General features: G+C 39.4%; 2 protein-coding genes and 1 non-coding gene across 3 annotated transcripts; 1 reads left to right on the forward strand and 2 right to left on the reverse strand.

Annotated features, from left to right (window-relative positions):
* Window positions 1–3763: 3763 nt before the first annotated feature.
* LOC142181034 (uncharacterized) lies at window positions 3764–4135 on the reverse strand. Its single transcript, XM_075253147.1, has one exon. It carries the CDS (start codon window positions 4133–4135, stop codon window positions 3764–3766), a length of 372 nt encoding a protein of 123 aa, XP_075109248.1.
* A 168-nt stretch (window positions 4136–4303) lies between these two features.
* LOC142181035 (uncharacterized) lies at window positions 4304–5839 on the reverse strand. Its single transcript, XM_075253148.1, has 2 exons — window positions 5267–5839; window positions 4304–5212 (listed from the first exon to the last, which is right to left on the reverse strand). The coding sequence occupies exons 1-2, from the start codon at window positions 5837–5839 to the stop codon at window positions 4304–4306; spliced, it is 1482 nt and encodes a 493-aa protein (XP_075109249.1).
* On the forward strand, window positions 5354–5458 carry LOC142181330 (small nucleolar RNA R71). Its single transcript, XR_012709997.1, has one exon. It is a non-coding gene; the product is annotated as a small nucleolar RNA R71 (small nucleolar RNA).
* Window positions 5840–14105: the final 8266 nt, after the last annotated feature.

Raw genomic sequence — 14105 nt, forward strand, 5'->3', positions numbered from 1 at the left:
CTCTTTAGATCCGTTGTGTATCTGTGCTATCTTTGAGTTTTCAATGGTGTTTTGAGTTTTCTAAAAATGCTTAAGTGTTTCTCTGACTTTCTTTTTCCTTTTCTTTTGTGTGTATTTGCCTCTACTGTGTTCTATGTTTTCCTTCTACCATGTATGTTCTTCTACTGTGCTTTCTATGTTCCGTTCTTGTATGTTCTTCTACTGTGCTTTCTATACTATGTTCTTGTATGCTTTTCTACTATGTCCTGCTATTTTCTTCTACTATGTTCTGGTATGTTTTGCCTACTGTATTTGTTGTTCCCAAACGCACACGTAAATATACGTGGTCGACAAGTAATATAATGATAAGTTAAGTGTCGAACCCACATAGACTTGTGTAAACTACTCACTAAATCACTAAAATTGTTATTCAATCCCGCTAAAATCAAAGTCCAATAATATGATTATATTATGCTACAATTCTAAATAATAACTAAGTTATCAAGTAACGAGTTGATTGTTGTGTATTCAGTAGAGACAAATATTCCAGAGTTGTGATCGATTCACCAATCGTATTGTGTTCTAATTAACTCTCTCTTTCATATAATTCACTCATGGTTGCTAATTAATCGATAAATGCTCTCATAACCTTCTCCTGAAGTACTACTCACCTATTCTCAATAGATAATGCCTATATTCCTATGAAATCAATCTATTAAGAACGCATTAAGATCACGATATTTAATTAAGCACGGTGACTAGGTATATTCCTATCCTAACCACAAATCCGCACCCCCCCTAAGGGTTAAGATCATGCTCTCTTCAATTCTTCTCTAATCTAAACATGGTTTTCCCAAGCATAACATAGATAGTAAATAGAACCTAACTGCTAGCCAGACAATTAAGCAATTAAATACAGAATTGAAGAAATAACCATATATTGGTGAATTATAATCAAGGTCAAGTCAACGTTAAACAACAATATTCATGGCAAAATCACAACCCCAGAACAATGGGTGTTTAGCCACTCATGATGTAATCAAACAATTGCATAAGTTTTGATTAATTGAAAAATACTAGAAAAGATGAAGAATTCTGAGATACTCTTGCTCCTCAATGTTTCTTGCGTGTCTTTTTGCTCCAAGGTGTGTCTCCCCCCTCAAAAAATAGGTTTAGTCTTGCTTTTATACGTGTTAGGTAGGTCTAGGGCCGAAATAACCTTGTCCTGGGTGAAATTGGAGAAATTTCACATCACCGGCGCCCTGGCTAGTGCCAGGCGCCCTCCACGGCGCCCCATAGTTTTGAGCTACTATTTTTGGCGCCACAGGTAGGGTTGTGGCGCCCAAATTCGCACATTGCCCGGTTTCGGTCGTTTTGGCCCAAATCTCGCGCGTTTCGCCCCCTAATTGCTCCCGAATTATTCTTACACATAAAAGCACTTTAAATTAATATAAATCATAGCATTTAACATCCCAAATTCATGAAACAAATGTAAAATATGAGGCGATATACATAGAAATATATATGCTTTAAGCTAAACATCAACACCCCACACTTAGACTCTTGCTCGTCCTCAAGCAATGAGACTATCTAATAAACCCCCCAACTACGTACAAGTATCAATTATAGAGGAGCACTTTAACTTTTAACCACACACTATACCCTTGACTATGATCAATACCGGCACACAAGCATGAACACACAAAAATTCACATTCTTTCCGTTTAAGCAAGCCCAAGTATAACCCTTCGATTCAATAATTTCCAATAACCTATTCGTCACCACCCAACCTCAACATTCGACTTGCAACCACTAAGCACCCTCAATTCATGCACTTACCCAACAAGAAAGTTTACAACATTACCAATCATTCATGAGATCATGTGCCCTCACCAACAAACAAAAGAGTGAATATAAATTGGTCCACACATTCAAATATGCTTTCGAATATAGATTAAGCAAATCACACAATTGAAAAAAATTCGCTCACCCTCACAAAGAATTCATATGCATCCTGTGGTCATGCCATAAGCTTGCCCGTAGTGTATATCTCCACTAATTTAAGCTAGCCAAATCGAGGATCAATTAGGACTTTTAGGTTGTAATGTAGGCTAAGGGACGGGTAGGATATATTTAGAAATAGTGACTCACCCTCCTAAGCACTTTAATACACTACATTTACAATTCAAGCTCATATTCTTCTCAACCAATTCACTTGCCACATATAACATAGCCCTCTTTTCAATTAAGCACTTCTCTATTTTTCACTAGCACAAATCAATAAGAATTGGAGGTGTTTTATTTTCTACATACATTCACACTATCATTTTTCTTCTCTTTTTTTTTCACACACTCCATACAATAAAGTTCATCGGCTAGTGACCTTTGATTTCAACATTAGTGCACCAACGGGCCCTTCTATGGTTCCACTCAAAAGATACTCCCCAATCTCTAACCTTAATCCTTTTAGCGACTAAGTGTCTTAGAAGGTAAAGGTTCAATCAATATCAAATTAAGAATAGAATGGGGTATGGCTTGTAATGTGGGTTCCAAAAGAAAGGTCTGTAGGCTCAAAGGGGATAGCAACGGAAAATTTTACTTTTATGTGACAAACACATCTATGATCAAGCACGAAAATGCCTACGTCATCTCCTAGATATAGCACAACTTACAATTTCGCCTCAATTAACACACGGGGCAAGTTCTAGACTACACAGGATAGCACAGAAAATCACCAATCCTCACACACACGTTGCACATGACTCAATCAAGACGGTTTTGTTCAACTCTCAAGTCAAGGAAGCACAATTAAATGAGAAATTTAAGCAACATTGCACTATGTGATATACAAGTCAAACAACTGAGAAACGGCGTCACAAAATAGGCTATTTACTTTACTTAGGCTTCACAAGTCAAACCAAATACACGGGAAAACAGAATGTATGTCATAGCCTAATGTGCCAGCATCATTCCATGTCAATGAGTATCTTAGAATGACTCAGTTTCTTCCTAAAATACTCCTAAAAAGAAATTAAAGTGCCCGGTTCGAGCTACATCCTTGGAAAAGAATCGGTGCCCAAAGAAAAACCAAGAAATACTACCTAGCTATTAAAAAAAAATCTTTTTGGTATTTTTAAATCGAACTTTAATCCCTCAAGAAAATTGTCCAAAAGATCCATCGTCGGAAAAAGTCCGAGCTTTTTCAACTTTTTTTTTAACCTAGACTATGTCTACTATGAGTTATAAAAGAAAAACAATTATACTCCAAAAAGTAGTTTCCTCACCCCACACTTATATTATGCATAGTCCTCGATGTATGATCATAGAGAAATATTAAAACAAGGGTGAGAAATACTCCCTGAGACCCTCTCAGACCTAGCTCGGACATGATCCTCAATATTAAGGGCTGGGACGACCCCACACTTAAGATCAAACATGCTCCTCAACTTCAACTTTGGGTACTCAGACTTCCCCTACTCTGCAAATAAAAACAACACAAAACTTGACACTAAAAAAAATTAATCAATAGATAAAAGATATACAGGTTGGGTTGCCTCCCAACAAGCGCCTTATTTATAGTCGTGGCACAACTCTGTTATTCTGCTCAGGCTGGGCACTTTCTATTCTTCTTTGTCCTATGAAGTCTAGCCTTTTTGCACGCTCTCGGAAGGTATCCTCTTTCATCTCTGGTTCTTTTCTCAATCATCTTAACACGCTCAGCTGGAAATACCACCTCCTTTAACTCAGTTGTCCCATCTGGATCACTATAAGTCACATAAGGACTCTACTTTATCCCCTTCGATTCTACCACAGTAATCATGCACAAGTCCTCATAATGCTTAGGAAGCTTAAGTGCCTTGTACACATTAAAAGTGACCTCCTCATCATCAACTCTCATTTTTAACTTCCCTGCTCTCACATCAATAATTGCTCCACCGGTAGCTAAGAATGGTCGACCTAAAATAATGGGCACTTCCTCATCTGCCTCGTAATCAAGAACAATAAAATCAGCAGGAAGAATAAACTTTCCCACTCGAACTAACACATCCTCAATAATTCCTTCAGGCATGACTAGTGACCTATCTACTAGCTGTAAAGTGATTGTAGTAGGTCTAAGCGCCCCCAATCCGAGTTGCTTGAACAAAGAGGATGGCATTAAATTTATACTAGCCCCTAAATCACACAAGGCTCTACCAACTTCTTGTTTTCCAAGAGACAAAGGAATTGTGAAACTCCCAAGATCCTTCAACTTAGGAGGATGTTTACTCTGAACTCTGGCACTGCACTCTTCAGTAAGTGCAACTGTTTCAAACTCTGCATGTCTTCATTTGTTTGCCACAATATCTCTAAGATACCTTGCATACTTAGGCACTTCCTGCAAAATTTCCACCAAAGGCAGATTCACACTCATTTGGCTCAAAATATCAAGGAATTTCTTGTACTTAGCATCATCTTTTTGCTTCTGTAGTCTTTGTGGAAATGGAGGTGGTGGCCTAGTCTCAATTACTGGCTTGGGTCCTTTATCATCTTTCTCATTCCCCTCAACTGGTGTGGGAGCTAATTCTTCTTCAGGATGATCTATATTCTTCTTTTTCTTTGGAACTTCTTCTAGTGCTCTTCCATTTCTCAAGGTAACTGTATTGACTTGAGCTTTAGGATTGGGCTCAGTATCACTTGGAAGAGCTCCAGCTGGTCTAGTGTTTTGAGCACTGGCAAGCTGTCCCATTTGACGCTCCAAATTTCTCATTGTTTCGGCGAGGGCTTGTTGTTCAACCATCACTTTCTTTAACATGTCTTCAAGGTGACTTGTAGGACTCACTTGTTGTTCAACCTGAGGTGGTCTATATTGCTGTTGAGGTATTTGAGGCCTGTATTGATTCTGAGGACCTTGGTTTCCACCCCAAGAGAAGTTTGGGTGGTTCCTCCAGTTGGGATTGTAAGTGTCCCCATACTGATTTGTTTGGCCTCGATTTGCATTACCCACAAAATATACAAACTCTGGATTTACTGGGCATAGATTGCTCATGTGACCCTCTCCACATACTTCACAAAATATTTGAACTTGTTGCACTGGTTGGGCTTGTTGCTTGTTAATGATCATGGTCATTTGATTGACTTGGTTGGTCAGCGTAGAGACCTGTGCTGACAATGCTGAGACAACATCCAATTCGAGAACCCCTGGTGATTTTTGTACTGTGTGTCTGCCCATCTCTCCTTGCCAATCCAGATTGCTCTTGGAGAATTTGTTCAATAATGCATATATCTCGTCAAAGCTTTTCTCCAACACTTGACCCCCAGCTGTAGCATCTACCACGATCTTTGTTTCAGAATGTAGCCCTTCTATGAATGTGTGAGATAACACTTCATTCGTTTGATTATGATGAGGACAGTCTCTGAGTAGCCTCTTGAACCTTTCCCAAGCTGAGTATAAAGATTCTCCTGCTTTTTGTTTGAAGGCAACTATCTCACTTCTGATCTTTGTAGTTTTGCCTGAAGGGAAGAATCTTGCCAGAAATTTTCTTGCCAAATCATTCCATGTTGTAATTGAATTAGTTGGTTCTACCTTTAGCCATCGCTTAGCCTCGCCCAATAGAGAGAATGGAAAAAGTGTGAGTCTCACATAATCTGGAGTGATCCCGTTAGTGATATAAGTATCACTAATCTCCAAGAAGTTCAGAATATGCTGTTGTGGATCCTCGTGTGGAAGACCCATAAATTGCCTGTTTGCATGAAGTAACTGGATCATGCTCTGTTTCAGCTCAAAGTGCCCAATGATTCTAGGCTTCACTATGCTGGAGGTAACATTAGCAATACGGGGCATTTCTACCTCCTGAATAGCCATATGTTGCTCCTCTGCCATATTCACATGAAATTGAATGAGTGCTTGAATATTGTTTGTATCCCTTGATTCTCTCAACCTTCAGTGAAATGTTTTCTCAGGTTCGGGGTCAAAGCCGTTGAGTTTGTCCTGGCTTCTGACCCTACGCATTCAATCAAAGTTTTTGAGATTATAGCAACAATCAAGTAACGTTAGACTAGACAAAATAAACAATTAAAGCAAAAACTAGAAAGTAGTTTATATTCAAGTCCTTGGCAACGACGCCAAAAAACTTGTTGCTCCCAAATGCACACGCAAGTATACGTGGTCGACAAGTAATATAATGATAAGTTGAGTGTCGAACCTATAGAGACTTGTGTAAACTACTCACTAAATCACTAAAATTGTTATTCAATCCAGCTAAAATCAAAGTCCAATAATATGATTATATTATACTACAATTCTAAATAATAACTAAGTTATCAAGTAACGAGTTGATTGTTGCGTATTCAATAGAGACAAATATTCCAGGTTTGTGATCGATTCACCAATCGTATTGTGTTCTAATTAACTCTCCCTTTCATATAATTCACTCATGGTTGCTAATTAATCAATAAATGCTCTCATAGCCTTCTCCCGAAGTACTACTCACCTATTCTCAATAGATTAATGCCTATATTCCTATGAAATCAATCTATTAAGAACGCATTAAGATCACGATATTTAATTAAGCACGGTGACTAGGTATATTCCTATCCTAACCACAAATTCACTCCCCCCTAAGGGTTAAGATCATGCTCTCTTCAATTCTTCTCTAATCTAAATATGGATTTCCCAAGCATAGCATAGATAGTAAATAGAACCTAACTGCTGGCCAGACAATTAAGCAATTAAACACAGAATTGAAGAAACAACCATATATTGGTGAATTATAATCAAGGTCAAGTCAACATTAAACAACAATATTCATGGCTAAATCACAACCCTAGAACAATGGGTGTTTAGCCACTCATGATGTAATCAAACAATTGCATAAGTTTTGATTAATTGAAAAATACTAGAAAAGATGAAGAATTCTGAGATGTTCTTGCTCCTCAATGTTTCTTGCGTGTCTTTTTGCTCCAAGGTGCATCTCCCCCCTCAAAAATAGGTTTAGTCTTGCTTTTATACGTGTTGGGTAGGTCTAGGGCCGCACATTGCCCGGTTTCGTTCGTTTTGGCTCAAATCTCGCGCGTTTCGGCCCCCAATTGCTCCCGAATCATTACTACACATAAAAACACTTCAAATTAATATAAATCATAGCATTTAACATCCCAAATTCACGAAACAAATGTAAAATATGAAGCGATATACATAGAAATATATATGCTTTAAGCTAAACATCAGTATTCTTCTACCGTATTCTTAAGTGTTCTTACTATTTTTCTTCTATTGAACTTTGTTTAAGTTTCTTTTAAAAGGATCTTCTTAATCATGCTTTCTTCTACTGTTCTTATTAGTCTTTTCTCATCATGTTTCGAATTAGTTTCTTTACTTTGTTTGCCTTGAACCCCTCTACTGTATTTACATGTTATTCATGAGTTCTGTTGCTGGAAGAAGCATGTTAGAAGTTTCAGTTCTTTTCTGAAACCTCTAAACATGTTTCGACTCAACTACTTGCCTCCTCATCTCTGTACTTGATTCAAGGAGAAAACCCTAGAATTTGGGGGGTTCTGCCGAGGTTTGATTAAACTAGGGTTTTATTTTAGAACCCTTAACTCTTTCAGACTGACTTTGAGTCTCTGAACTGAGTTTGGACATCTTTGTTTTCATATAATGCTGAACTTTTTGCTAAACTCTTCTACACTGAATTTTTCTATTGATTTACACGACAGTCTTCTTTCATGCTCACATGCTCCTTATATATGATGAATTTTCCTCTAAATGGTTTTTAAATTTGCAATTAGTGCAAACTTCCTTCTGAATATGGCTTGATTGATTTCTTTCCATTGTTTTGCTGATTCTCCCTGTTACTCGGCCTAAGTTAAAACCCTTCTTCATTTTTTGACTCGGTTCATTCATGCAAAATCTCAGACTTTTTTGATTTACTGTTTGTTAATTGATTTGCTTACCTTATTTGCGCAAACCGTGTATTTCAAAACCTTGTCCTTAAATAACTTTTTATGTATTTGCCCCTGATTGCATGTTGTGCACAAAGTTCTTACTTAATTTCTTTCCTTAAATGGTTTTCACCCGTTTGAATCAGAATCCCTTTATTAAGGGAAGCCTTATGTAATTGATTGACAATCAGTTCCTTAACTGTTTTTCTTGCCTTATTTCTGCCTGATTTTTACACTATAAAAGGTACGACCCTCTTTACACACTACAACATCAGAATCCTTCTGAACTCATACTCTCTCATAATAATATTCTCTTCTTGACTGCACTGTGGCCTGTTTTACAAGACTTACTGCTTTCCTTTACTTGTTTCCCTGAAATCTGGTATGTCCTGATTTAATTCTTAGCACCATAACAATGTGTAGTTACTACTTTCGTATCTATGTTCATCGGCTATTTTTGTATATCTCAGCACTTAAATTAGCATGCTGATTTCCTTATGTGTGTTTTATTATGAACCCTAATTCCTCTATCACCACTATGTGAGTGGTGACTTGAGGCATGGCAATGTAAGTTGTTGTCCATGAATTATGTTTGAACCACTGGGGTCTTGACCTCTAAGCAAATAGGCCAGAAGGTGTGACAGCATCTCCCGTTGCTGGGTATGCCCTTTAGCCCGCTTTTCTGTTACCTCTTGTAACTTCCCATTCCCCTATACCCTTATGTGTAATGATGTGAGATGATTCCCTTTTCCCCTTTCAGAATCCTACTTCTGCACTTGCACTCTCTCTTAGTCCCTAAGTTCTGCCCTCCTCTTGTGAGCCTTGCCTTGGGACCTCGAGCTCCCTCTGAATTTGGACACCTGAGGGCTGGCCCTTCCACACTACACTATGGCTTAATCCGTAATACATTTGGGTGTAAGCACTGTCCGGAGTTCATATGAGACTCTTAGGGAACTCTGACACACCCCAAATAGGAGAAAGACTTTGAAATATGATCTCTTAGAGTTGATTTACTTCATACTTCAGACAAGAAGTCTGAATCAGGCTCTCCTTGGTTGTATTTTTTTAATTTATGATGTATTTTTCCTTTACTTTACCTTTTCTGGGTTGTAATAATTTTGTAATAAAACTCTCGGGAATGGTCAGTGATAAGGGAGGGTAACTATGTATGCAAAAGAGGTAGATAACCATGTCTATAGTTTATTTCTGAACTTCTGCATAGCATATAGATATCCTGCCTATAGGAATTTTTGAATTTCTGCACATCATGTAGATATCCTGCCTATAGGTTCTTTCTGAATCTTGCATATGCATTCCTCATCAGGCAAACATGTTCGTAGGTCTTAAATAATCAATTGCAATTAGATATCATGTTCATAGGCTTTAAACGAAATTCAGCATCTAGATGTCATGCCTATAAGGTTTTTGCATTTTTTACTACATTTATAAAAGTGTCCAATATCAACAACACATAGAAAGCATGCCTATAGGAGCCTTAATCGAATTTGAATCATTTCACTCGCTTATAGGTCTAAAACTAGTAACAATGACGCATGCTCTTTTGCTAAAACCCGCCTTTCTTTAATAACAGACGATTTTCTTAAATCAGTATGTATTCATTTTTGTTTCTGGAATCAGTAGATATCATGCCTATAGGGGTCTTCATTTAACACTTAGGCAAGCCATAAGGTGAAAGTTTATAAACTGAATCAGATTTTATATGCTACAACCAGCAGGCAGGCCTGACTCGGGCTTCTTATCTGAACTATGTAATAAAACAGACTGTCTCGATCCTTTAAGTTTAATCAGACCCTAAACAATATGTGTAAGTCATGCTAACTACTTGCTTTTCTCTGCTTAAAGGAGGTTTGTTTGAGCCTTTTCATTTGTTTATATGCTTCCCCATACTAGCCATACGTGTTTTGATTGTCGCCTTAGTATTTTACTTTTTGAAACCACAAATAATCCCAATACCTCCTCCCTTTAGGATTAGTAGTCCCAAGAGCCTCCGGGGCTGATAAGATGGGGACGGATAATAGCATGCAATAAGTAAGCGAGACCATTCCACGCTTTAATACCTCAACGGGGTGGGAAATGGTAGATATGGATATGATGACCACACGATAACATCTCGTGTAGCCCCTCATTGAGGAGTGATTACCGGATGTTGTGTGGGGTGATCCATATTATTAACAAACCTATGACCCCCTTTCCCTTTGTTTTCTTTGTTTCTTTTAAATCTTTTTAAACCATTTCTTTTAAGAAAATCAACTCTTTTTAGTTCTTTTTTCTTACTTTTGTTGATTTGTAGCCATTACGTGAAAATACCCTCTTATTTGAAGTCTTTATTTGTCTATATGTTATTTGCACTTAAGTCATAGCAATAGCTTGGCCGGGAACCACACTAGTGGATCCTGAGGGGTGCCTAACATCTTTCCCTTAGGATAATTTCAAGCCCTTACCCAATCTCTGGTTGTTCAAACCAAACCTTTCTTAGTGTCCTAATGCACTTAAATCATTAGGTGGCGACTCTTCAATTCAAACCCAATTCCCGAAAGGGAACGAGTTATCTCCCAAATGTCACAAACCCAATTTTTGCGAGAAAAAGGGAGACGCGACAGCGTGGTGACTCTGCTGGGGATATATTTTAGGCTTCTACCATTTCAACCTATTACTGTGACTTTACATTTCTTATGTGCCTTATTTGTTTAATACCTTTAAGCATTCAATTCCCTCTTCTACTGCAGAAAACTAACTTGTCTTTTGTTTTTTCCCTTGTTTCTTTCACTGCTTTCCTTTACTGCACTCCTTTATTATTGTTTTAAATTATTGCAATTATTACTTTATGAACGTGCAAATATGTGACAACTTGTTTTAATTATTGCATATGCATGTTTCCAACATCATATTTCACTCGTGCCAAACAAATACCATAGCAATGCTTATAATGAGTGGTTGCGCTCTTCCGATATTATCACCCTTTAAATCCGGCAAAGGCGTATTTGTGGTAAAACCAGTCGATCAATGGTGTAGTCGACGGTTTCGTGTCTTTTCCTCTTGAGTTGTCCGCTCGATGGTACCATTCTAAAACCTCATAGAAACCTTACTCTATTTAAACTGTGCATGCATCATGGTCAAACCTAGCTGAGTCAGTTATGTTGTCCGCATAATGACTCTTTAAGATAGTCTTGTCCAAAGTCCACTGGGTTTCCCAAAAACCCAAACGGACACTATCACGTTTTGTACATTTATTTGGAGAACTAAATGTTTTTATGCCAATTATTGGTATTTAATAGTCGAGTCTGGTGGGGGTAAGGGCCTAACCCTTTTGTCTTGCAGAAACATGAGGAGGCACGAAGTCCCCAGATTCGGCATGGTCACAAACATCCACCCAAGGTTGCTAAGCTGGTGGGAGGATCTTCATTCCAGTGATCAGACTCTTGTCCAGAAATACCTAGGAAATCTACCTTCCCTCCTGGAGGTCCAACCCAACAACAAAATCATAGAAGATGCTACTCTATTCTGGGATTGTGATAGGTCTGTGTTTCGCTTCGGAGAGATTGAGATGACACCCCTGCTAGAGGAAATAGGAGGATTGACTGGTATATCATGGGAGACCCCGGGTTTGTTAATGCCGGAAAATTGCAAGGGTAGAGGTTTTCTCAAAATGATGGGCCTAAAGAAGAATCCAGACTTGACATGTTTGAAGAAGTCCTACATTCCCTTTGATTATTTGTACGAGAGGTACGATCACAGCAAATCCTACCGTACATATCCGGATGAGTTTGCTCTTACATCGTTGGGGCATATTCACCGAAGGGTCTTTGTCTTCATGTTCTACTTCTTGGGGATGATAGTGTTTCCAATGAAGAAAGCAAGGATCCACACCAGGCTAGCCATGGTCACCAAAACTTTGATGGAGGGAATTGGTGGACAACCATTTAGCATAGTGCCCATGATCATCGCAGAGATATACCGAGCCTTGGAAAAGTGTCAACAAGGAGCCCCACACTTCGAGGGCTGCAACTTGCTACTCCAGCTCTGGCTCATGGAGCATCTTCAAAGGGGTGAATATCGGCAAGAGATTCAACGTAGAGACTGGGATGATCATATAGCCTTCCATCAACCAAGGCGAATTAACTACATGCCCAACATGTTTGCTCAGCCAGAAGATGACAAGGGGTGGGTGGAACTGTTTGAAATCTAACTGAGGATCAAATACAATAGATGTTCGAGTGGTTCCCTACTGAAGAGTTCATCGCCCGATCCAGGGACGCGCCATTTCTGATATTGTTCGGTTTGAGAGGAACCTACCCTTATATCCCTCTCCGAGTTATAAGACAGGCTGGTAGGAAGTGTGGGATGAGTCACTTCCGGGTTGACTTCCAGGCTGGTAGGAACCTACCCTTATGTACCATTTCAAGATATTGAGATGTCACTTTCGGGCTGACTTCCAAGCTGATGACAGTCTTTATAAGTGCCAAGCTCAGCATATGTGGCATTGCAAGATCATCATGGGAAGAGATACTATCGAACTAGGCAGATACTATGCTGGCTGCACCCCATACTGTTCAGGCTGGCTGGAGCATAATCACAATGGTCTGGGCCAACCCGGGTTTGTTCGAGGTCACAGAATCATCGATGAAAGGGCTGAAGCATAGGTCAAATACAACCAACTACGCAAGAGGATGTGGGAATGTGAAAACGAGCACCGTGAGATTCAATATGCCCACCAAAAACTGATTGAAGAGTGGAAATACATGGATGTCAGTGCCAATAAGCGATTAGGATACCTGGAACGAGGTTTAGTGGAGCTATAAAGGAAGTTTCTCAAGAGGATCGAGGACTGCCAGAATGTTGAAGGAAACGAGGGTGGACACCTAGCCAGAGCCTACCTGCTGCTGGGACTTCGCGAGCTGGTGAAGTTGTTCGATGGAGCCAAAGATATCGAGTCTGGGGAAGGTCCTTCTGGGACAAATAGATAGGAGTTTTCTTTTACTTTATGAAATGTAATAAGGCCAATGGTCACTAGTGACATTTTATTCCTTGTTATTTAGTATCGTTTTGGGATTCGTCTACTTTTATCAATAAAATGAGGCAATTAGCATTCTAAGTTCTCTAAATTAATTTGTCGCTAGGCCTACCTCGGGCACAACGATGCTCCCAAATTAGGACGTGATTTACATTCTTGCACTATGTGTTTAAATATCGCAACACTTTCTTATAATCCCCACTGACTTGTTACCTTTTTGTTTTTACTTTTTTATTTACTCCCCTACCCAAAGGTTAGTTCGTGCACTCTGGCATCGTCATCATATTCCACAAGATCAAAGGGCCCTCCACCCACTCCTCCTCCTAGTCCTATTAGAAGCAGGAACAAAGGAAAGATGGAAGATTTGAACAACATCAGAAAGGAAAACTCAACTGAACGGGTAGAGGTCACTCATGGTGCTCAGGTCTCCAAAGAAAGTGCGTCCTAACTCGAGCAGAAACTGTTGAAATTTCAGGAGGAACTTGATCAAGTTTGGAATCTGGCAAACTTATCATTTTCCCTCACCACTCCAGATATCAATTTTCCAAACGCTCAGAACCCCACGCCTCCACAAAACCATCCCGCTCCTCACCACCACTACAATACTTTCCACACTCCACTACTCATCCTAGAACCTCTGAATTCCACAAATGACCATTTCCATGCCCACCATAACACCCCCATATATGTGGAAACCATGCCACCCTCCACCCAACCTGTCTCAAGCACACCCAAGTCTGATGATAAAGACTCACTCATCAGGAACCTAGCTGCAGAACTCAAGAAATTGACTAGTCGAATTCAGGGTATCGAAGGAAGTAAGGTGATTGAAGGGTTGAACTACGAAGATCTTTTCATACAACCGGATGTCGAACTGCCCGAGGGGTACAAACCTCCTAAGTTCGAGATGTTTGATGGTTCAGGGGATCCGAGAGTCCACTTGAGAACATACTGCGACAAGTTGGTCGGAGTAGGGAAAGACGAAAGGATTCGCATGAAGCTTTTCATGAGAAGTCTGAAGGGAGATGCTCTGTCTTGGTACATTAGCCAAGACCCAAAGAAATGGTCGAACTGGGTGAGTATGGCGTTCGACTTTATGGAGAGGTTCAGGTTCAACACAGAAAATGTACCAGATGTGTTCTACATTCAGAACTTAAAGAAGAAGCCCACAGAAACA

Source organism: Nicotiana tabacum, chromosome 5 (genome assembly GCF_000715075.1).
Source record: "Nicotiana tabacum cultivar K326 chromosome 5, ASM71507v2, whole genome shotgun sequence".
Classification (NCBI taxonomy): domain Eukaryota; kingdom Viridiplantae; phylum Streptophyta; class Magnoliopsida; order Solanales; family Solanaceae; genus Nicotiana; species Nicotiana tabacum.

What these genes read in the sequence shown, in the direction of transcription:
- LOC142181034 (XM_075253147.1), bottom strand. Translation starts at nt 4,135, where the DNA reads ATGCCATCCTCTTTGTTCAAGCAACTCGGATTGGGGGCGCTTAGACCT.
- LOC142181035 (XM_075253148.1), bottom strand. Translation starts at nt 5,839, where the DNA reads ATGGCAGAGGAGCAACATATGGCTATTCAGGAGGTAGAAATGCCCCGT. An exon ending in ATGCTACAGCTGGGGGTCAA is followed by an intron (nt 5,213 to 5,266) that starts GTGTTGGAGAAA and finishes AAATTCTCCAAG; the next exon opens with AGCAATCTGGATTGGCAAGG.